Below are 20,619 nucleotides of genomic sequence, written 5' to 3'. Positions count from 1 at the left end.
ACAAATACTTCGTTGTCACGAGAGGAACCGACTGGCGCGGACCATTAACCCCACAATGAATTCTGCAACCTAGCTTTCTACAATGAGAAACATTCTCACTTCATCTACGGCTCTCTCCCTTGACGACCAAGTCTCTTAAATCGGGTATGAGGTCACACCTCGAAATCTTGCTGCTCGTCCTTGCCGTCGACCAAGCCCAGATACCACGTCAGATCTCTGCCGTCCAAATCTCGTGTCGAGAACCCATTCCCAAGCCAGTACCATACATTTCGATTGCGATACTGAATCTCATAGTCTTCATACCGGGGCACGGCAATGAGCTCCATGCTTGAGTTTGAAAAAGAGGGAACAGATTAGCTTTCCGTTGAGAGAACCAAAGGATTGCCAACTCTCCTGAGGAATCGATTGGAGCCACTTACTATTGCGTCCTCGTTCCTGGGTGTAGCATAATCTTGCCACCAAACTTCCCACCCTTGAACCAGCTGCGACAGTTGCCAGACCACACGGTACGATTGTGGTACAGGTCCGTGTGCTCTTGATAGTCCAAAGCCACGTGCATTTTCGGGGTGTAGCTCTTGATGTTTTCGAGCTGAAGCTTCCTGATCATCTGGGCGAAATAGTCGGCCATCTTCTCAATCATGCACAGCGCGCTGCCCTGGCCCAGCGGACCATAGGGCCCGTAGAAAGTGAAGTAGTTGGGCATGAACGGCGCCGAGAGCCCGAGGTACGAGATCGGGTTCTTGCGGTACTGGTCCTGCAGGTTGTACCCGTTGGCGACGATGGGGAATCGGGGCACCCAGGTGGTGTTGAAGCCCGTGGCGAGAATGATGACGTCGACCTCGTGTTCGTGCCCGTCGGGGTCGAGAAAGCCTTGCTCGGTGATGGTGTCGAGGGCTTTTGTGAAGGTCGTGACGTTGGGGGACACGAGGGCTTCGAGGAACCCGTTTCCGGGGCTGGGAACCAAGCAATACTTGGTCAGAAGGCGGTTGTAAATGGTGATGGAAGAGATTTTTTGCCTTCCGGGACTTACGTTGGCCTCTTGCACCCCACAGGGAAATCCTTGGGAATGAGCTTGTCGATGAGTTCGTCCCTGCCCTTGAGTTTCTCCATCATTTCCTGCCTTGCCATCTATCAACAAACAAGAGGTCAGTCTCCCCTACAAGTTACATTGGCCATGGCGTATCGACGTACCTTTTCCAGCGCCTTTGCCTCGGGCGTGTTCTGGTGGAATGCTAGAAACCCTTGTTGCAGCTGCGTCTCCACCATCTTGCAGTACTTGAGATAGTAATCCGGCTCTTCCCTGAACCTCTTCTTCTGCTGCTCAGAGTCTTTTGAGAAGTTTCAGCCAGTTTTCTTCTGTTGCTTGCAAAAGGATGGAAGAAGACCTACATTGAAAATTCCCCCCTCCGGGACCAGAGTATTTTGAGGCAAACGAAGGAGTCATCCACGTGGGCGTACTGATCCAGGTGTACAGCTTCTCCACTTGAGACTGGATTTTGGCGATGATTTGGACGCCGCTGGACCCGATTCCTACCACTGCGACTCGCTTTCCATTCAAGTCAAGTCCCTCCGGATAGGCTGCAGAATGGACAAGTACTCCTTTGAAATCGTTGAGACCGGTAATTTTGGGCCATTCCCAGTAGCTGAAATCAGTTATTAGTCGAAGAGGAGACGTTGAACGAAGGATTTAAATCTGTCCGCGAACTTACTTGAGAGGCCCACCGGCATTCATGAAAATGTCGCACGACTCTGTGAACTGCATTCCAGAGTCCAAGTCTGTAAGAGTGATCTGCCATTGACCTTCGTCGTCGTCCCATTCCGCATGGTCCACCCGATGGCGGAGCTTGATATACTTTGATAGCCCATACTTAACGACTATACCTTTGAAATAATCGAAGATCTCTGGACTCTCTGCATAATATTGCGACCAGATATGTGGCTCCCAGGTGAACTGATAGCTGGCAGACGGTATATCGCAAGCACAACCGCTGTGTAAGTGTCAGATTCAGTCTGTCATAGCGGGCATAGTACCGTTGTGAGTTTACGTACGGATAGCGATTTTCTAACCAGGTACCTCCAACATCAGAATTCTTGTCGTATATTTGCAGTTCCACATTTTCCATTTGGTCTTGCACGAGTTTGGCCAAGTTGATCCCAGAAGCACCAGCACCAAGACATATTATCTTGACAGGTCGCAGTAGTCCAGACGGAACTTCGTTAATGTTGTAACCTGCGTCGTTGGTGTTTTTCCAACCATACTTGGTGGCGAGGTTGTTTGTTGAATCCACAGAGGTCGGCTTTGCCTTGTCGCCGTCCTGCGAGGCGACCATGGTGGTGAGAAATCAATCTATGATCAGTATGGCACTTGCAAATCTATAAGATGTAACACAGGATCTGTGTGTCCCCCCCACCGTGTATGTTGTGGGTGACGATTTTTCTGCAAATATCCTCGGTGGTGTTGGGGTCTCGAATAATCGGTCCAAAAGACAGGCTTTCAATGACGGGTTTGTCACTGTGTGAACTAGCATAACTCTCAAGGAGATAAGGCGGTCATGGTTCTTTACAGCAGCCCTTTCAGGCCGCACAGGAGTCCCTGTAAAGGTTCGACAGTCCGGTGTGGTCGATACCTTACACCCAAACATCGCTCCGTTGCACGCTCTACATTTGCCTGCCTAATCTGGACGAGCTTCATTAGGTTAGAGTGTCGAAAGTCCGGTCAAAACACCTGCAGGTGGGTCAATTGTAATTGGATATTGTGGTGCTACCACATCGAAACTCCGGTCTGACACCTGTTTCCCCAGGAATTTCCATGCCCTGTCTGGGGACTTTCTGCTACCCACGTGGCCTTCCTCGCGTTGGCGTCCCGGACTTCCTGGTATACACTGTTATGGAGCAAAGGGACCTGCATTAGCAATCTGGATCGCAAGAAATACTGCTTCAATAGCCTCGTCTGCATATCGAACTCCCTAAAATCTGCTGCCTCATTCAACACGACAATCGACGTCGTGTCCACAGCCCGATCATTCTACCAATATTCCCCCCCCCCCCCCCCACCCAAAAAGGCAACGCCTGAAGAAGGATTTTCACCAGATCACGACGAGCACGCCATGCATCACAGCAAAGCGAGAGAGAAGTTTGGTCTCTACAACTACGGCATCGTGGTCTGTGTGTCCTGTACCTCGCTGGCAACAGGCATGGTGAATGGCATGATCAACACGACTCTGGGCCAGCCGAGTTTTCTGGTCTACTTGGCTTCCTCCACCAAACAAAATCCAATACGCCTTTGATAGGAACGATTCTCGGCGTCTTCTTCGCATGTGCCCTGTTTGGCTGTGCATGGGCCAGCTACTCGGCCGACAAAATCGGGCGCAAGAAGACGGTCCTCATTGCAGCAATCATCTCCATTGTCAGCACAGCTCTCGTTGCGGGAAGCATGCATATCGCCATGTTGATAATTTTCAGGTGAGGAACCCCCCTGCAGTGTCTTTCTTAAAAAGCTTGAACCAAAAACTGACCAATTGTCAACCAATTCTCAGGGGTTGTTCCGGATTTGCTTCTGGAGCATACATGTCAGTTGGATCGTTGCTTCAAAGCGAACTAGCCCCGCCTCGATATCGAGGTCTTATGGTTGGCCTTGTCGGAGTGATGATATCTTTCGGCTACGTCTTCGCCAACTGGCTAGGTGTCGCCTTTTATTTTGTGCAAGCCAATGGCGTACAATGGCGGATTCCGTTCGCAATTTGCACTGCTCCGTCTTTCTTGAGTATTTTCCTCCTTCCTCTGATTCCGGAATCACCAAGGTGGTTGGTGATGAAGAATCGCACGGATGAAGCTCGTGCTGTCATTTCAAAATTGCATGGTCACCACGACGAAGAAGGTCACGAATTCGCCGAGCTCGAAGTCAGGCAGATGGTTGATCAGATTTCGTTTGAGAATCAACATCAAATGGGCTGGTGGGAGTTGTTTCTGTCGAAATGGTACCGCAAGCGCTTTATCCTCACTGTTATTACTCAGTCCATGAGCCAGGTAAGCTCCCATAGCATCCACAGAACCATTGATTTTTGACCAACTCCTTATAGTCCGCGGGTATCGTTCTGGTCGCCAGCTATGGCCCGACCATCTACGCCAGCCTTGGGTTCGATACAGTGGGCCAGCTGTCTATCACGGCAGGTTATGTTACCTTTGGGGCATTGACCACTACACTTGGGACTCTACTCATCGATCGCGTCGGTCGGGTACCACTACTGGCGATCGGAACGGCGATTCAAATCGCACTGATCGTGGTAGTCACGCCACTCATCGTCAAATACGCCGGCACAACTCATCAAGCTCCCCAGAGGGCTGTTGTGGCCATGTTCTACATCTTCGAACTCGGATACTGCATGTTCGTGGAGGGCGCAAGCTACACCTATGTTTCCGAGATGTGGCCCGCTCATCTAAGGGCCAAAGGTTCCGCTCTTGGAGTAGCTAGTATCTACCTGGTCGATACCATCTATGTCGAGTAAGTACTAAGGAAAGTCCCGTGTTCCGTCAAAAAGTACGGAAGCTGAATATATTCCCACAGAGCCGCACACTACGCATTTGTGTCCATCGGATGGAAATTCTACCTTGTTTTCATCATAGCCGGCATATTTTTCTTCGTGGCATTCCTTCTCCTGGCAAAAGAAACAAAAGGCAAGCCGTTGGAAGAGATAGCAGGACTTTTTGGAGACAAACTTGCGGCCGAGACGCTGGACAACCTTATCCTTACGCATGATACTGAATTCGAGAAGACCAAAGCGGTGCCCAAGGTCAGCGAGCTGAATGATGCAATGGCGGTGTAGGATCTCTCCCTAGGAAGAGCATAAGAAGGGGGAAGTGTTAAAGATGGATATCAAAAATTTGCGTTTATTAAGGACGAGTTTCCACACAAATAACCAAAGGCTAGCTTCCAGCAGTGACAGCTGTCGTTGAAATGGCATTAGTACTTTACCTCCGAGAGGGTTTTAAGTGTATCTGGGTACAAAGGCCCGCTGATTACCTAGGCTGATAATCTTGAGCGCTGTACAACCAGTCAAAATGCAAGAAGTGCTTAGATTTTATCAACCCGTGTGACGAGCATGCGAGTATCATTGACGCATTCCTTCCGGAGCATAGCATCGCCAAGTTCTCCTTTGGACCCATGGTCGTCACCAACTAGACTCGTTGCTTCGCCGCAGAAATCGGCGAGTGCGGTCTGCCCTAGTCGGTTACATAGCATGATTTCCGACGCCGCCAGCAACCGGAGATCTGCTGTGAACTCCACCGCAACCCGAAGAGGAGATCCAGCGAGAGGGATATGGACTGTTTCGTCTCCCCTTTACAACTTTTTTTAGGTTTCCTGTGTGAGTTAGAGAAGAAAATCTTCCTGGTTGTTAATCTGGGACGTCGCTCATGGTCTTCATCCAAAGGGAATATCACATCGTTCAAACATGACAGAGTTGGTGGCACTCGTGACGGGCGCCGCCTCTGGCATAGGTCGAGCGGTGGCAACGAAACTGGCTACACGAGGGATTTCTATAGTGCTTGCCGACCGCGATCAAACTCAGGGCTCCGCTGCCGCTGACGCGATAGCTAAGCAGTATCGAGTCCGCACAAGGTTTCAACGAGTAGACGTTACTCAGGAATCGGAGGTCAAACAGCTTGTGACAGCCACACTCGAACTTACGGGAAGATTGGACTATGCGGCCAATTGCGCAGGTATATGTGAGTCTATCTGGGAAGAAGAAGAGAGCATTACTACGGAGCTCTTTGACAGGTATGAGGATGGATATCTGCTCTATTAGACAGCTCAGTCAGTACTGACGGAGCTCTCTCTAGAACACACGCAATAAATACCCGTGGTCTTTGGCTTTGTCAAAAGTACGAAGCACTGCAGATGCGATCGCAAACCCCGCGGGACGTCGCCTTCAACCCGCCAACCGCCGCCCACCCGATTCCTGGTCAACGGGGCTCAATTGCAAATATAGTCTCAATTTCCGGTTTACACGCCGTGGGACTAGCAGCATATACACCAAGCAAATATGGTGCAGCAGCGGTCACGAAGAACGGAGCTAAGTTTTACGGCCCCAGTGGTATCAGGGTGAACGCAGTCTGCCCGGGCTGGACAATGACAGCTATGATTGAAGAGAGTATGGGCGAAGAGGGGAAGATTGGAACGAAAGAGAACGACAACTCTCCTGTCAATCAGAAGATTGCGTTGCGCCGTATGGCTTTCGCGGAAGAGCAGGCTAATGTCGTGAGCTTTCTGTTAAGCGATGAAAGCAGTTATATGAATGGCTCTCTGGTGGTTAACGACGGTGGTTTTCATGATATTCGTTGAGCTGATACTCCGTGGAGATCGAGCATCGAAGACAGGAATTGGCAAGTATACCCTATAGCTCATGTGCTCCGTGGCCACGGTCAGACAAGTGACAATCTGTATCTTCGTCATAAAATCGCAATACATGCACCGTGCAGGAAGTGGGTGACAGAAAAGGAAATATAGTACTTTTTTGAGATCCTGTTTGTCTTTCCCATCGGTACCATGGGCAACTGCCCACCTACCGTACGGTGTTACACGCATGTGTGACCACTTCAAACAGGGTCCTCAGTTAGGCGGGCTTTTCCAGGCCAGGGGCAGCAGGACAAGCTTACCTAGGTACTAGCCTCAACAGCCGACGTGAGCGGACCCTCCACAGCCAGCATTTAACTCCCCGTGTTTCCCCGAATCCCAATCTACATTCCCTCCGGCCTTCTTCTACAGAGTTATCAGCTCAACCAAAGCTCGACCCGCTCGATGTCGCAACAGAAGAGCAGAAAGCAACCTTCAGAAAGGAGGTATATCTCCCGAGCCTGTCTAGCTTGTAGAAAGCGCGAGGTGAAGGTATCACGGGCACGAGCATATTGCTCTCAGACGTCGTGAGTCGGGCTAACGATGCCTCTCTCGACAGTGCAATGACAACAAGCCTCGATGCTCTAATTGCACGCTATATAATGTGGAATGTATTTTTGTCGAGGATCGTCGCCGGTGAGTTCGAACCCAATAGCTACCAAATCATGCCCATGCCGGCAAGGCATAGACGATGCAGGCGAGATGTTCTGAAGGCTAATCTGCTCCAGCATGTCCATGTCCACACGCCTGGAAAGTATCATCGCGGCATCAAAGTCTTCTCAAGAAGGTCTTGGCGACGAGAAGACTTTGAAAATACAAGACAGCGATGCGCAGGTACGACTTGCCCAAACAACGGCAGAACTACCATGCCCTTCTTTGATCCACGATCGGGCTATCATCGATGGTTCGCAAGCAGCCAACTATTTCTCAAATCTTGGTGCGACGAACTCTATCAGTGGTGAACCTTTACACTCTCCTGATTCGGAGCAAGATTGGGAATCTTGGATTGGCCTGGAGGATGCAAACGACCTTACAAACGCAGCTTGCTTCGCCGAATGCCATCCGCTATTCGATCTTGTCCCACCGCTAGGACTCGCCCAAATTGAAGCAGGTGTGCCCTCTACTTTGGAAGAGGACATCACATCACACTCAGCCTCGTCAGAAGAGAATGTCAATGCAACAAGTTCAAGAATACTACTCCCGGGTGAACAAAGCGACTCGTGCTCGATGAGTGCCAGAGGCAAAGTGAGGCCACATGATTTGGACGATCAAGATGGAGAATACCTCGGCAGTATAACGAAGCACCTTACAAGCCATCTGGGACGTTTACAGATTGCTGAAGATGGACAGCTCCGATATTACGGAGCAACCAGCAACCTTCATCTTTTACATAGGGGGCCATCGTCTCTTTGTCAACCAAACATTCGAAGGGTGGTCACGCATGGAGAAGCAGCAATAGCGCGAGCTGACTCTACAGTGGAAAGGTGATCCTGAATACGAAGAAACTCTTGTCAATCTATTCTTTTCGTGGCACAATACCTTGATGTATGTTGTGGATAAACCGATATTCTTCAGGGAACGACAACAATTTCGGTTAGGGCATCACACGGATCTCTATTCTCCGGCTCTGGAAAATGCTGTGTGAGCTCCCACGAATTAAAGTATCACAAATGGCATGAACTGACTTATTGTGGCAGGTACACAATTGGCGCTGCTTACACAGATCGACTTCATTCAGAAATTGACGGACCCACAGATGAGTTCTTCGGATTTCGAGCCAAAGCTCTTTTGGACATCGAGATTGATAGCCCGACAATTGCAACAGCTCAGGCCTTGCTGGTGCTCTCATCGCATGAAGCTGCTCATGCGCGGGACTCACGCGGCTGGATATATTCTGGTCAGATCATTTCTCGGGGGGTTATCCATTTGCTCACACGATCACAGGGATGGCAGTGCAGATTTTGTCAGATCTCGGCTTACATTTGAATCTTGCACTAGACTTCTCGAAGTTTCATAACACGGACAGCAGTGTCGACGAGGTTGTTTCACTACGGCGGAACTTGTTCTGGTCGGCCAACACAATAGACACGTAAGTCTGTCATGAGACAGCCACGATGCGAAGGCTAACAAGGCCAGACTGTGGAGTGCGTATAGTGGACGACCATCTCTGATGAAACGTCTTGCCCACAACGTCCCAAGCCCTGTGCCTTCGGCCAACCATATTTGGGAATATTACACCGACGAGTACAGCACTATGACTTTCCCAAAGGACTTCGACTTTCATGCCGCAGCGCACGTTCATACTTATCTGGCCAAGCTGATGACAGTCTTTGCCCAAGTTTCAGAAGTGCTGTACGCTCAATAAACCAGTGGAGAATGGGACCTCACTGATAAGTGGAGTAGATACTCTGGTGTTCCTGATATACTGGAAGACATCCACGCTTTTGTTGTCGAATGTGATACCGAGCTCCAAAATTGGCTCGGTAGCCTGACACCCGCCCTCTGCGTTGATTACTCCTCTGCGCGAACAGCGATTTATCTTCCCGCGGTGCTCGAATTACAGTGAGTTTCGACTATTCACATACACTGTTTGTGATGATTACTGACCGACCTTGGAGTCTCATCTTCAATGAGTGCGTTATACTCTTACATCGACCGCTCATCGCTTCAGACGAGTCATCGCGACTATCTATCTCACCCACTCGTCGAGATACCGCCCAGTCCTTTTCGAAATGTGTCCAAGCTGCGCAACAGGTCTGCAAGCTTCTCACCATGTTCCGTCAGCGATATGGTCTCCGTCGACCTCATCACCAAATGGTCCATGTCATAATGACGGCGGGTCTCATCCATGTGTTCCAGATTTGTGTGACAAATGCAGGCACCGCCGAACACCAAAGGGCTCAGCAAGGTTTCCTGACCTGCATTCAGAGCCTGGGAGAGATGGGCCAAACCTACAAAAGCTCCTCGCGAGCTCTCGATGTGATCACCTCGCTTGGGCAAAGCTGGCAGAATGATGCATTCGCCGGACGGCGTGTGAAGTGGCCAAAGTTGCAATAGTACTTCGTTGTGTTATCCTAGATTCATGTCGAGGAGGACCATATATCAAATTAGCGCAAAATGCTACTTACTATGTGATTGCTCCACATCGCTAAACATTCCCCTCTGCCCTGTCGCCGCCTAGTCGCCATTGCCGGGATGCTAAGGCTGCGGGCAAAGTGGCATCTCCGATGGAAATTGCGATCTCCACGGAAAACGACCACCGCCACAGTTCCGCAACGCTTGTGAGGGAGGTGCCCAATTGTCACCTCGCATTCGAAAGATGTCACATTTTGTTCAGCTGTCTATGTATAGAGCGTTAGTAGCTTGCCAGTCATAATTTGTAATTAGTTCCTTTGAAAATCTAATCAAGAGTGGGATTCAAGATGGGAGATGCCACGCTGGCTGCCGCTCCTTCCGCCAGTGATTCACAACCTAACCTTCCTGTAAATGCACGAAATGATACTGTGCCAGAAGATCGCCCATTAGGCTTCAAGTGTGCGAATCAATATCAGGGCCAGGGCAGGCATATCAGAATTATCATCGTCGGGGCAGGGATCAGTGGGATTGCCGCCGTCAAAATCTTTAAGGAGACTTTCGCAGATGCATCGGTAGAGCTGGCGATCTACGAGAAGAACCATGACGTGACCGGAACCTGGCTGGAGAATCGATATCCGGGGTAAGTCATTCATTGATCCCTCAATCGTGGAGAATGACCTCGGAGAAAATCTTTTCTGAATCAGTAGTTCGCAGATGCGCTTGTGATGTGCCAGCACATGCCTACACCTTCAGTTGGGAAGGGAATCCGCAGTGGTCGCGCGCATACGTAGGCAGCTTGGAGCTCTATGAGTACTTCAAAGGCCGTGCCGTGGCATATGGTGTCGACAAGTTCGTCAGACTCAACAGTTTGGTGAAGGAGGCTGTCTGGAATGAAATCAGTGGCAAGTGGGAACTGAAGATCGAAGACTTGGTATTGGGAACCACCTTCTCTGATGAAGCTGAGGTTTTGATCAATGCTGCTGGATTTCTCAAGTAAGTTCCTTCAGCTCTTATTCGAAGCGATTCTCTTATATATCGCAAAGCTGACCTGTAGCCAGCAAATGGAAAATGCCCGACATCCCTGGTCTATGCGATTTCAAAGGGAAACTGATCCATTCTGCACAATGGGATGAGAAGTATCCCCTCGAGGACAAAGTTATCGGCATCATCGGTTCAGGGTCTTCTGCCATCCAGATAATCCTCCAAATCCAACCAAGTAAGTTGCCTTTTACTCCGTAGTGAGAAACAAACTTTGACGACAACCACGATGTGCTTGCAGAGGTCAAGCATATGACATCTTTCATCCGGTCCTCTACGTGGATTACACCCGAGTTTGCCGCTGAATTTGCTCCCGAAGGGCGCACGGCTTTCTTTTCCGAACGGCAGAAGGACGAATGGACTCACAATAAAGACGAGTTCTTGGCATATCGAAAGAAAGTCGAATCGACAATGAACAAGTTCTTCGACATGCAATTCAAGGACTCGATTCTCCAGAAAGATGCCTATGAAAATTTCCGCAAGACCATGCGAGAACGAATGTCGAGAAAGCCCGAGATCGCTGATATTCTAAGTAAGCAACTACTCTTTCCCAGGCCTCGAAAAAGCAGCCAGCAACATTCTTTTCAATCTTGAGACGAGAATTGACATGTTTGATACAAAATAGTCCTAACTTTGCTGTTGGCTGCCGAAGGGTAACACCTGGCCACGGCTACCTTGAAGCACTTACAGAAGACAACGTCACTGTCCGCAGCGACGGAATCGTCTGTGTTACTGAAGACGGTGTTCGAATGGGCAAGGGCGATAGCATCAGGCTGGATGTCCTGATTTGTGCTACCGGCTTCGACACAAGTTTTCGACCACCATTTCCTCTAATTGGGAGAGAAGGCCGCGATCTCCGCGACGAGTGGAAGGTCGAACCGAGATCATACTGCTCTATTGCTGCTCCCAACATGCCTAATTATTTTAGTAAGTCTTCACTTCTTCCATTCTGGTTTAGTCTACTGCGTCCCAATCCTCGTCTGACTGCGTTCTCTTTTCGCACGAACTTAGTTATAAGCGGACCTAATTTCCCCCTGGCGAACGGGTGCCTGATCCCCTGTCTCGAGACAAACATCAAGTACGCCTTCGCAGCCGTACAAAAACTGCAACACGACTCCATCAAGGCCCTGGTACCAAGCCTGCAAGCAATAGACGATTTCCAGGAGTTCAAGGACGCGCTCATGGAAGACCTGGTGTGGACTGACCATTGTGTTTCTTGACCGGAATCCTGACGCCCGTGTGACTGTCAGGGATGCCAAGGGTTATAAAGACCGATCGAAGGTATATAGACTAACCATTTAAGGCCTTCGACCGAAGGCCTTTAGACAACGCTAGTAGCCCTCTATAAATTACCCTATAGTATATAGTCTAATAATCCCTAGAACCTAATCTAATTTACTATATTTCTCTATTAAGTTATATCTAGTAATAACGCTCTAGATAGTTCTCGTAGAAGTCTAGACTAAGATCCTTAACAATCTCTATCTCTTTAAATAATAAAAGATAGTCTTAGATCTAATAGAGATTAAGTATAAAAGAACTTAAGTCTTTAAAACTAGAGTTTTTTAAGTATAAAAAGAGAATAAATCTCTTCGATCTTATAACTCTTTAAATAGATTTTCTTCTTTCTTTATAAAATTATCTTTCTTCTATAAGAGATATAATAAATTCTTAGAGTTATTTTATATTAAAGATTAATTAAATAGTATTAATTAGAAGAAAAAGAGACTTTTAAATAGAATATCTAGATAGATTTCTACGAAATCTATAATAACTTCTTTATTTAGCTTATTTTAACTTACTAAAGAAGCTTCGAAGTATAATAAATATAATATTACTTTATTATAATAAAGATTAAATAATATTTTAAAAGAGAAATAAATTAATATTAAAGTAATTTAAAGAATTAATAAATATCTTAAGATATAGTTAATAAAGACTCATTTAGAGACTAAGAAAATCTTAAATTAAGTTAAATACGCTATTTTCGGCGACGAATTAGATAATAGAAAGATCTAACTAACTAATATTATATAATAATAATAGTATTATTCTACTAAAGCTCTATATAAGTTAACTAAAGAGACTAAGAAATATTCGCGATTATAAAACTAAAACTATAAATTAGCTATCTAGATAGAGTTAAAAGAAGAGATTTAAAGAGATAAAGATCTAGATTAATAGTATAATTATTTAAAAATTAGATTAAGAATCTTTAAAAGCTAAAGAAAAGCTATTTATCTCTTAAGAAAATCTCTACTAGATAAAGAAGATTTATAAAAAAAGTAATTCTCTCTCTTCGAAGGTTATTAATCTCGCTTAAACTCTCTTAATATTCTTATTTTTATATCTTTTATATTATGAATAGGCTAAAGGGATGGCTATAGTATAGGAATAAGGGAGAAGGTTTACCGAAAGGAGTAACGATATAAGCTAAAGTACGTAATATACTCTATTATACTCCTAAGGCTAAATAGAGCTATATAGATCTATACGAGTCTTCTTTATCTATATAGTCTTAATATAGTCTATACCTTTCTCTTATAGTTAATCTTAGTTATAAATAATCGAGTTATTCTTAGTTAATCGCTTTATATATAGTTATATACTATACTCTTAGTTTCTATCTCTACTATATTAAGTTCTACTACTATATTACTAAATAAACTACTTTAAGTTTACTCGTTAATATCTTATATATTATAAGATAATTTATAATATTTTAACTACTCTTTTAGATAGTAAATAAAATTAACGACTATATTTAGTAGCTTTAACTCTAAATTATCTAAGTTTAGACTTATCTAATAATCTAATATATCTTTAATAAGTATTAATACTCTAACTATTAATAATATAGATATCGAAAAAATAAAGAACGATCTTAAGGTTAAATACTTCTATAGAGATAGAAGTAAACTTAGTATATATTTTATATAGTTAAAGACTATATTTACTTTATAACGCGCTAAGTACTCTATTTATATAGAGCGAGTTTTATTCGTAGAATTTTAACTTCGCGAATCTATATTTAAATAGTTTAAATTTATTATAGAAAATTATCTTAGATTTATTATTAAATAACGAGACGAGAAGACTAATTTAATCTTTAATAGTTTCGATATATATAAAGAATATATTAAATAGATCTTTAGAATACTAGAAGAGAAATAAGCGACCTTATAAAAGATCTATTAGTTTAAATAAACTAGATTCGCGACTCGCTATTATATTATATTCTAATATTTAGCTTTAAAACTTAATTAGAAAGATAAAGTTTTTATTTTAGTCTATTATTAAGACTTAAAGAATTTAATTAAAGATAGAATAGAAACGGATTATCTTAATAAGTATAAGTTATTTATTAAATATTCTATTAAGATCGATAACTAGTTATATAAATAATAGTTAGAAAGAAAGGGATTATATTTCGGAAATATAATTTATAAGAATAAATAATACTATAGTAATTTAATAGTATTATTATTTCTAGATAAATCTTTTCTTAAAATTTATTTAGTTAATAAAGTTTACTAAATTTACTATATCTTTATAACTAATTAAGATATAATTTAAATCTTTTTTTAAGATCTTAAATATAATAAATAAATTTAAGTTTAAATATAATAATAAATATAATTATTTTTTAATAACTATATTAAATTTATATTATTAAAATATTTATAAACTTAAATATATTTAAAGAAAATAAATTCGCTTAAAATTCCTAAAATCGCGCTTAAATTATATAAATTATAAAGAAATTCTTTTATTTTATTCTAAATATATACTAAAATTATAGCGAAATTATATTATTTAGTAAAATCTTAAAATTTAAAATACTTTAAAGAGTAAAATTAAGATTTATATAAAGAATATTAAAATTCTTATATTTATAAATAATTAAAAGAATTTTTTTTATTCTTCGCTCGCTTAATAAATATAAACTAATTTATAAAGCGCGTATAATAACTATTAATAGACTAATTAAGATTAATTTAGGTTTAATTAGTTTAATTAGAAATATTTAAGCGATTAATTTATAAGAATAATAATTTAATAATTATCTTTATTTATTTAAATATTATAAAAGATCTAAATCTTTTTAATAATTAATATATATATTTATAATTTCGTTATAATTAAAGATTATAAAGAAAATTTTAAAAGAAATTTAAAAATAATTTAAAAGAAATAAACGAAAGATAATATTAAAAGAGATATTTAATTAAAGTAAGAAAGAATAAAGATATTAAATAATAATCGAAGAGATTAAAGAAGAAAAAAAGAAAAAAAATTTATAATTCTAAATCTTATCGACGTTTTATATATTATCGCTATCGCTAGATATTAATTATTTTATAGCTAATTATCGAAGATAAACGAATATCTTTCTTTTATCTCTCTATTATTTTTAAGATATCTTCTAATAATATCTAAAACGCTAGTAATCGACGATTAAGACTTAACGAAGATTATATAGACTTAGTTTAGAGTCTCTATAATAGAATCTTAATTATTATCTTTCTTTTATTCTTACTTTACTATTTATAGATAAATATTAATAAATTTATAGAAAAGATAGTTTTATTATCGAAGGAAAATCTTCGAAGCTAAGTAGAGGAGACTATAACTATTAGAGATACTAAGGGTTATAAAGATCGATTAAAGATATATAGACTAGTCGTTTAAGGCCTTCGATTAAAGGTCTTTAGACGACGCTAGTAGCTCTCTATAAATTACTCTATAGTATATAGTCTAACGGTCCCTAGGACCTAGTCTAATTCACCATGTTCCTCCATTGAGTCACACTCAGCTAGCTCAGTCCGGCTCAGGGGTGAGCCAACTGAGCCAAACTGAGCCAACTGAGCCAAACTGAGCCAACTGAGCCAAACTGAGCCAACTGAGCCACGACCGGTTATATATACGGACTCACAACCCACTTCCATAGCCTTCGTAGTCAACTTTAGTTACTATCCTACCCCTACCATTAGTACTGTACCAATCCAGTGACTATACGGTAGCGCAGACTTGCAAGTACGTCTGCACCCTGCACCCTAACATATCCCACTGTGTCCCGCACTTCAAGAACACCCACGGCTGAACCACCACGTGACCCTTACCCGGTCGACGTAGTAGCGATCCGTAACAACTATCTAAGAGAGCGAACGGCCTTTATATAGCCAACTATAATGCTAAGATAGAACATTATAGAAGGACCTAGAATAATCGGCCTAGATTACTAATATTATAGCCTAATAGTGGCGTGATACTAGCGTGGCGATAGATATTCGCTTACAGAGATAATAAGCAGCGTCGGTAGATCAGTACTCCGACGGGTGCCGTATATTATAAAATTCTGTTAATGTAACGTAAGAGACCAGTGTATAGCTCGCACTAGATTGACGTGCTCATTGTTCTGGTCGGCCTAAGTGTGATTACAGATAGAGGACTTTAAGGATTCTCAACAGCCTGGGGAGATAATTGGGTTATGCCTATGAATCTCTGACTTGTTCGAAAGCCTGTAACATCTCACATTGTCTTTCATTTTCGATGTATTCGAACTCAATCTCTTGAATTACTGTGTAATCCTTTTTCACGTCTACGAGCCCGGTGACATTCTGTTTACCAAACTTGTTGGGCAAACTCCTCTATGTCTTTCAGCAGTGCCTGAGGTTGCTCCAAAGCCGCAAAGTGTCTGCCCTTGTCAAGCATTAGCAGTCTTCTCGTGAGTCGTGTGTTTGAATCCCACACTCACTTTTGGCTGTTCACGATACCATACTAGGTTGTGAGCTTTTTCCGCCCAAGATTTAGGTGAAATGGTGGTTGGCTCGCGGAAAGCAGAATAGCCGAGAGATTTCTCCTTCGCGGTTGTGAAGAAGAGCTCGCCAGTGGTGAAGGTGCGAACCATTCCCCGATAAGAGTAGATGGAGCGAGGAAATGAATTAGTAAACCAGGAGAGGGTGACTCCAGCTAGAATATCGTCCATCGAAGGATCCTCGTCAGACCACTCGTTCTCTCGCTTTCCAGCTTTGAGTTTGCAAGGGCAATCGTATTGGTGAGCGGTCGCGAATCACCAGCGCAATTTCTGACGGTATTTGGATTCGATTTGAGATCATCAATTGGCTAATGGCGACCGCGACCGCGACCGCGACCGCAACCGCAAGCCACCTTGTGTTTAGACCGAGGTTCTGCGGTCGTGGCCCGCTGTGTGCCGGGGGCCTTAGTAACGCCTACGCATGGCGCTCATCGTCTGAAGGCGCTCTCTCCACGAACACTGGCTGATTGTCGATCGCGCAACGCTTTTCGACGGAGACTTAGTAACGTCGCTGATGAGACTTCGAACTCGGAACAAGCTCATAACATGATGGTGGAGACGTTTCCGGCCAGCTTTGAAACGGTCACCCGACGACCGTGATTCGTAACTCGAGGTCAACGATGAGCATCTCATGCTCGCCGAGTACATTTGGCATGTTGCTCAGCGATGCGCTCTTAACTCCCAGCGGGACCGTTACATCAGCATGAGGCCGGTGATCTGTAACCTCAGCTTGTCAGATTCTTCACTGGCTCTCAGCCCCACCCCTTTGGAGGACGCCAATCAAGAAAACGTTATACTCTTGTAAGCCTCCAGCGGGGTTGTTCAATAACCCCAGATCCATATTTCAAGTGCGGAGACTAAGGCGGTTCCGAGAAATCGTCGTTGTTGGCAACGGGGTAACTACTCCCCGGCGCCCTAGCAGCAACGAATCAGTAATCATCAACCTGTCTAAAATGAGAAGCAATTTTGCCAAAGGACTCGCGTGACTCGTATGGTTGAATGGCTTGGGGTCGGCGCTTGAACTTGTCGAGCCGCCGCCAGGGACAGGTCCGACGACATCGTCAAATGAGGTGGAGCCACTGGGCTGCAAGCGATCTGGAGTTGTCCATATTGCTTTGCCGCATATGATATGGCCTACTTCGGTTTATTCTCTTGTCCAGCCCTTAAGACCATTCAATGGGTCCTCCACTTTCTCTCTCGACGTTTGGCTATAAGCTAGGTCTCAGAGTGAACCAACCCGGCGGCTAGAAAAGGTCGATTATTACATGTGCAAGGTCTAGGCGGAGGCTCGAAGCGACGACTAGATACTGCTCAGCAAGAGATGAGTAAACTAAAAATTAACATAATCACAATCAATCTATAAATACAGTCACGGATGGCTTATTAATCATATTATCCAAGGCAATGAACCTAGTTATTACAAGATAACCCTCTATTTCCATCTAATCAATGACGGGAATGTATTAATAATCCATGAGCGGACTAAAGGGAGAATGTGACGAATAGTGTTGCTCCAACACAGTAAAACAAGCAGAGATTTTTGCTCGAAAGTGAAAAACTCGAGTAGACTACCATGTCTGGATCAGGAATCGTATCGCTGTATTGTTACGAACCGACCTTCATGCGGCCAGACAAGCCTGGAGCAGGAAGGGAAGGTCAGGCGAGGGAAACGTAATATAGCCTCGTTAGTAAGGCTAATCGACACGTGACAACTAAGAAAGGAAATAACCCGTTGTACTCGTTGCCATGTTACATGACAAAGGACTGCAATAGGTGCAATAATGTAATACCTAGACCTATCTAGATAGGAAACCTACCTAAAGTATATAGTTAGCTAGGGACGCTTCTATAGGAAGTATAGTTAACCTTAGTTATAGAGAATCGAGTTGTTCTCGGTTTAATCGCTTTACGTATAGCTACATACTGTACTCTTGGTTTCCGTCTCTGCTATATTGAGCCCCACTGCTATATTACTAAGTAAACCACCTCGGGTTTGCTCGTTGACACCTCACGTGTTGTAAGGCGACTCGTAATATATATCTAGTTAACCTAACATACCACAACTAATCGAAAGCATTGGGAAATTTGCATACCATTTACTTCGTCTGTCCGCCTCATTGCACTGCACATTAGCTAATTGCGGGCCTTAAGGTTCAAGCGCAGCAGAATCTGGATTTCAAGATTTTCAACCTCTGTCTCTTCAGATGATCTGTTACCCTTCAACTATTTAAATCATACACCACTACCCAGGATCCTACCTTGTATTGCGACATACTCCGACCCAAACTCGGTATTCCCTTAATTTTCAAATGGCTGCCAAACGAATTCTTGTTATTGGAGGCACAGGAGTGCAAGGCTTTGCCGTAGTAAAAGCACTGCTCAATGCAAAAGCTCCTTTCATCGTCCGTGTCCTCTCCCGAAACCCAGATTCCGAAACCGTGAAAGAGACCTTCGAAGGACTTCCAGTCGAGTTTGCTAAAGGCTCGTTTATGGATTTTGATTCTGTCGAGAGAGCTCTCCAAGACTGTTACGGAGTATTTGTCAATACGGATAGTATGTTCTACTTAGCACGGAGAATTACTATTTACCACAGCTAATAAGGTTGCTCAGGCTCCACAGTCAAAGAATCAGATGAAATCTGGGCGGGAATTAGGATTTTTGAAATCGCAAATATCATTCCTACTCTTCGACACTTCGTGTATAGTGGTATAGATTACCACCTTAAGATTACAGGCTTTAACAAAAAATACTCGACGCATCATGCCAAGTATGTTATACTCACAAGTTACTGTTATGATTGTGACTAAATCAGCGAATTTTAGTGCGAAAGGCAGGGTTAGCCAGTATATTCAAAATCAACCCTCTTCGACATCAGAGAACGGATTGACCTGGTCCATCCTAAATACTGGAGCCTACACAGAAATGCTAGCAGGAGGTCTTTTTGTCCCAACCATTTCACCCGACGGGACTCGTTTATTTCAATTTCCTCTAGGCAATGGCCAAATCCCATTAATGTCCTTGTCAGATTGTGCTGCTTTTACTGTTATTATGTTTGAGAGTAGAAAGGAATGGTCGGGGAAAACTCTGAATATCGCGTCACAGTTTGCGACTGGAAAAGAAATCGCAGATACCGTGGCCAGGGTTGCCGGTGTCAAAGCTGAATATCAGCCTGTTACAATTGAACAGTGGCTTGCCCATTTCCCCTATGCGGACCGGCCAATGGCGAATATGGATCCTAAAGGGGTCACGATGGGACAGAACTTCAAGATGTTATGGGCTATGCTCGAAGATGACCATTTGCGAGGGACTAGAGACATGGATGCTTTGAAGAAGATTCATCCAGGTTTGCAATCTTTGGAGGAGTGGATAAGAGAGACTGGATACGATGGAACTCCGAAACCCTTGTTCAAACGTGTATATTAGTACCAGATCATGCAGATTACTCCCCTCAATATAGGATAATACGTTCAATGCGTTCCTAAGTCAGCTACAAGTTTGAGGAGCTGAGATGTGCGCCTTCATTCCCCCTCCCTCGTGCAACCCCTGTAAGGCTAGATATCCTCCACAATCAGTCTTAGTCAGGCGATGTGTGTGGCCTATAGGACGTCGGCCATGTCAAACAGTCATGCAAGCTAGGGTAGAAGCCAGCCAAGTGAAAAACAGAAGATCAGTTGGCATCTTCAACAGCGAGGACCAACGTCCCCTAATCGAAGTTGGACAGAAGCGAAGTGGACCCGGGTTGACATTTCACCATGAATGGTGACCCATGCATGAAAAGATCAGCTCTCTGACATCTCGAGGAGGCTTGATAGAACTTTACCTTATCCACTCCCACTAGCTCGAGACTCATGACATCAAAAATGATGTTGGGTGGTAACGCAGTATCGCTGGATTTGGCACCACTGGAGATCCGTCTTCGCGCGCCATGCAACATGCCCAACATATCAAGGCTTCTACGCGGAAATCGATGCTCGAACAGTTCCTCATTCGAACAACCAAGTCCTTTTTGTACAAGCGCTCGACAGGTCAAAAGGTAGTAAAAAGCGAGCAAAACCAAAGCTACTCCGAGAGATTGAAAAGAGAACTGGGTGGTCGACAGCGACTCTAGAGCATCGCAAGATGGGGCAACAGTGGAATCGCGTTTGTGGCCCCTACGAGGGTCTTTTATGTTTCGTCTTTCTCGATTCGAGAAACCCGTTCAGTATACTCCCGGAAGACTATCACGGAATAACAGATCAAGACCTCGAGGTGTTTCATCACCTGCTAAAGGACGATTATTTTCAGTCAATACTCTCAG

General features: G+C 43.9%; 6 protein-coding genes across 6 annotated transcripts; 5 read left to right on the top strand and 1 right to left on the bottom strand.

Annotated features, from left to right (window-relative positions):
- Positions 1-152: 152 nt before the first annotated feature.
- Positions 153-2,330, bottom strand: Z520_10893 (uncharacterized protein; the record flags this gene model as incomplete). The annotated part of the gene is made up of 7 exons (XM_016781384.1): positions 153-327; positions 420-953; positions 1,031-1,128; positions 1,192-1,328; positions 1,390-1,643; positions 1,710-1,988; positions 2,050-2,330. The coding sequence occupies 7 exons, from the start codon at positions 2,328-2,330 to the stop codon at positions 153-155; spliced, it is 1,758 nt and encodes a 585-aa protein (XP_016627596.1).
- Positions 2,331-3,107: 777 nt separating this feature from the next.
- Z520_10892 (uncharacterized protein) lies at positions 3,108-4,823 on the top strand (the record flags this gene model as incomplete). Its single annotated transcript, XM_016781383.1, has 5 exons — positions 3,108-3,165; positions 3,231-3,462; positions 3,537-4,026; positions 4,080-4,501; positions 4,565-4,823. The coding sequence occupies 5 exons, from the start codon at positions 3,108-3,110 to the stop codon at positions 4,821-4,823; spliced, it is 1,461 nt and encodes a 486-aa protein (XP_016627595.1).
- Positions 4,824-5,450: 627 nt separating this feature from the next.
- On the top strand, positions 5,451-6,340 carry Z520_10891 (uncharacterized protein; the record flags this gene model as incomplete). Its single annotated transcript, XM_016781382.1, has 2 exons — positions 5,451-5,776; positions 5,839-6,340. The coding sequence occupies 2 exons, from the start codon at positions 5,451-5,453 to the stop codon at positions 6,338-6,340; spliced, it is 828 nt and encodes a 275-aa protein (XP_016627594.1).
- A 786-nt stretch (positions 6,341-7,126) lies between these two features.
- Z520_10890 (uncharacterized protein) lies at positions 7,127-9,448 on the top strand (the record flags this gene model as incomplete). Its single annotated transcript, XM_016781381.1, has 7 exons — positions 7,127-7,682; positions 7,876-8,032; positions 8,089-8,288; positions 8,336-8,480; positions 8,528-8,743; positions 8,795-8,953; positions 9,010-9,448. The coding sequence occupies 7 exons, from the start codon at positions 7,127-7,129 to the stop codon at positions 9,446-9,448; spliced, it is 1,872 nt and encodes a 623-aa protein (XP_016627593.1).
- Positions 9,449-9,813: 365 nt separating this feature from the next.
- Z520_10889 (uncharacterized protein) lies at positions 9,814-11,724 on the top strand (the record flags this gene model as incomplete). The annotated part of the gene is made up of 6 exons (XM_016781380.1): positions 9,814-10,106; positions 10,181-10,459; positions 10,525-10,682; positions 10,746-11,036; positions 11,105-11,431; positions 11,516-11,724. 6 exons carry the CDS (start codon positions 9,814-9,816, stop codon positions 11,722-11,724), a joined length of 1,557 nt encoding a protein of 518 aa, XP_016627592.1.
- Positions 11,725-18,631: 6,907 nt separating this feature from the next.
- On the top strand, positions 18,632-19,745 carry Z520_10888 (uncharacterized protein; the record flags this gene model as incomplete). The annotated part of the gene is made up of 3 exons (XM_016781379.1): positions 18,632-18,875; positions 18,933-19,089; positions 19,145-19,745. 3 exons carry the CDS (start codon positions 18,632-18,634, stop codon positions 19,743-19,745), a joined length of 1,002 nt encoding a protein of 333 aa, XP_016627591.1.
- Positions 19,746-20,619: the final 874 nt, after the last annotated feature.

This window comes from Fonsecaea multimorphosa, assembly GCF_000836435.1.
Source record: "Fonsecaea multimorphosa CBS 102226 unplaced genomic scaffold supercont1.33, whole genome shotgun sequence".
Taxonomy (NCBI): Eukaryota; Fungi; Ascomycota; class Eurotiomycetes; order Chaetothyriales; family Herpotrichiellaceae; genus Fonsecaea; species Fonsecaea multimorphosa.
This window is presented reverse-complemented; position numbering and strand designations above follow the sequence as displayed.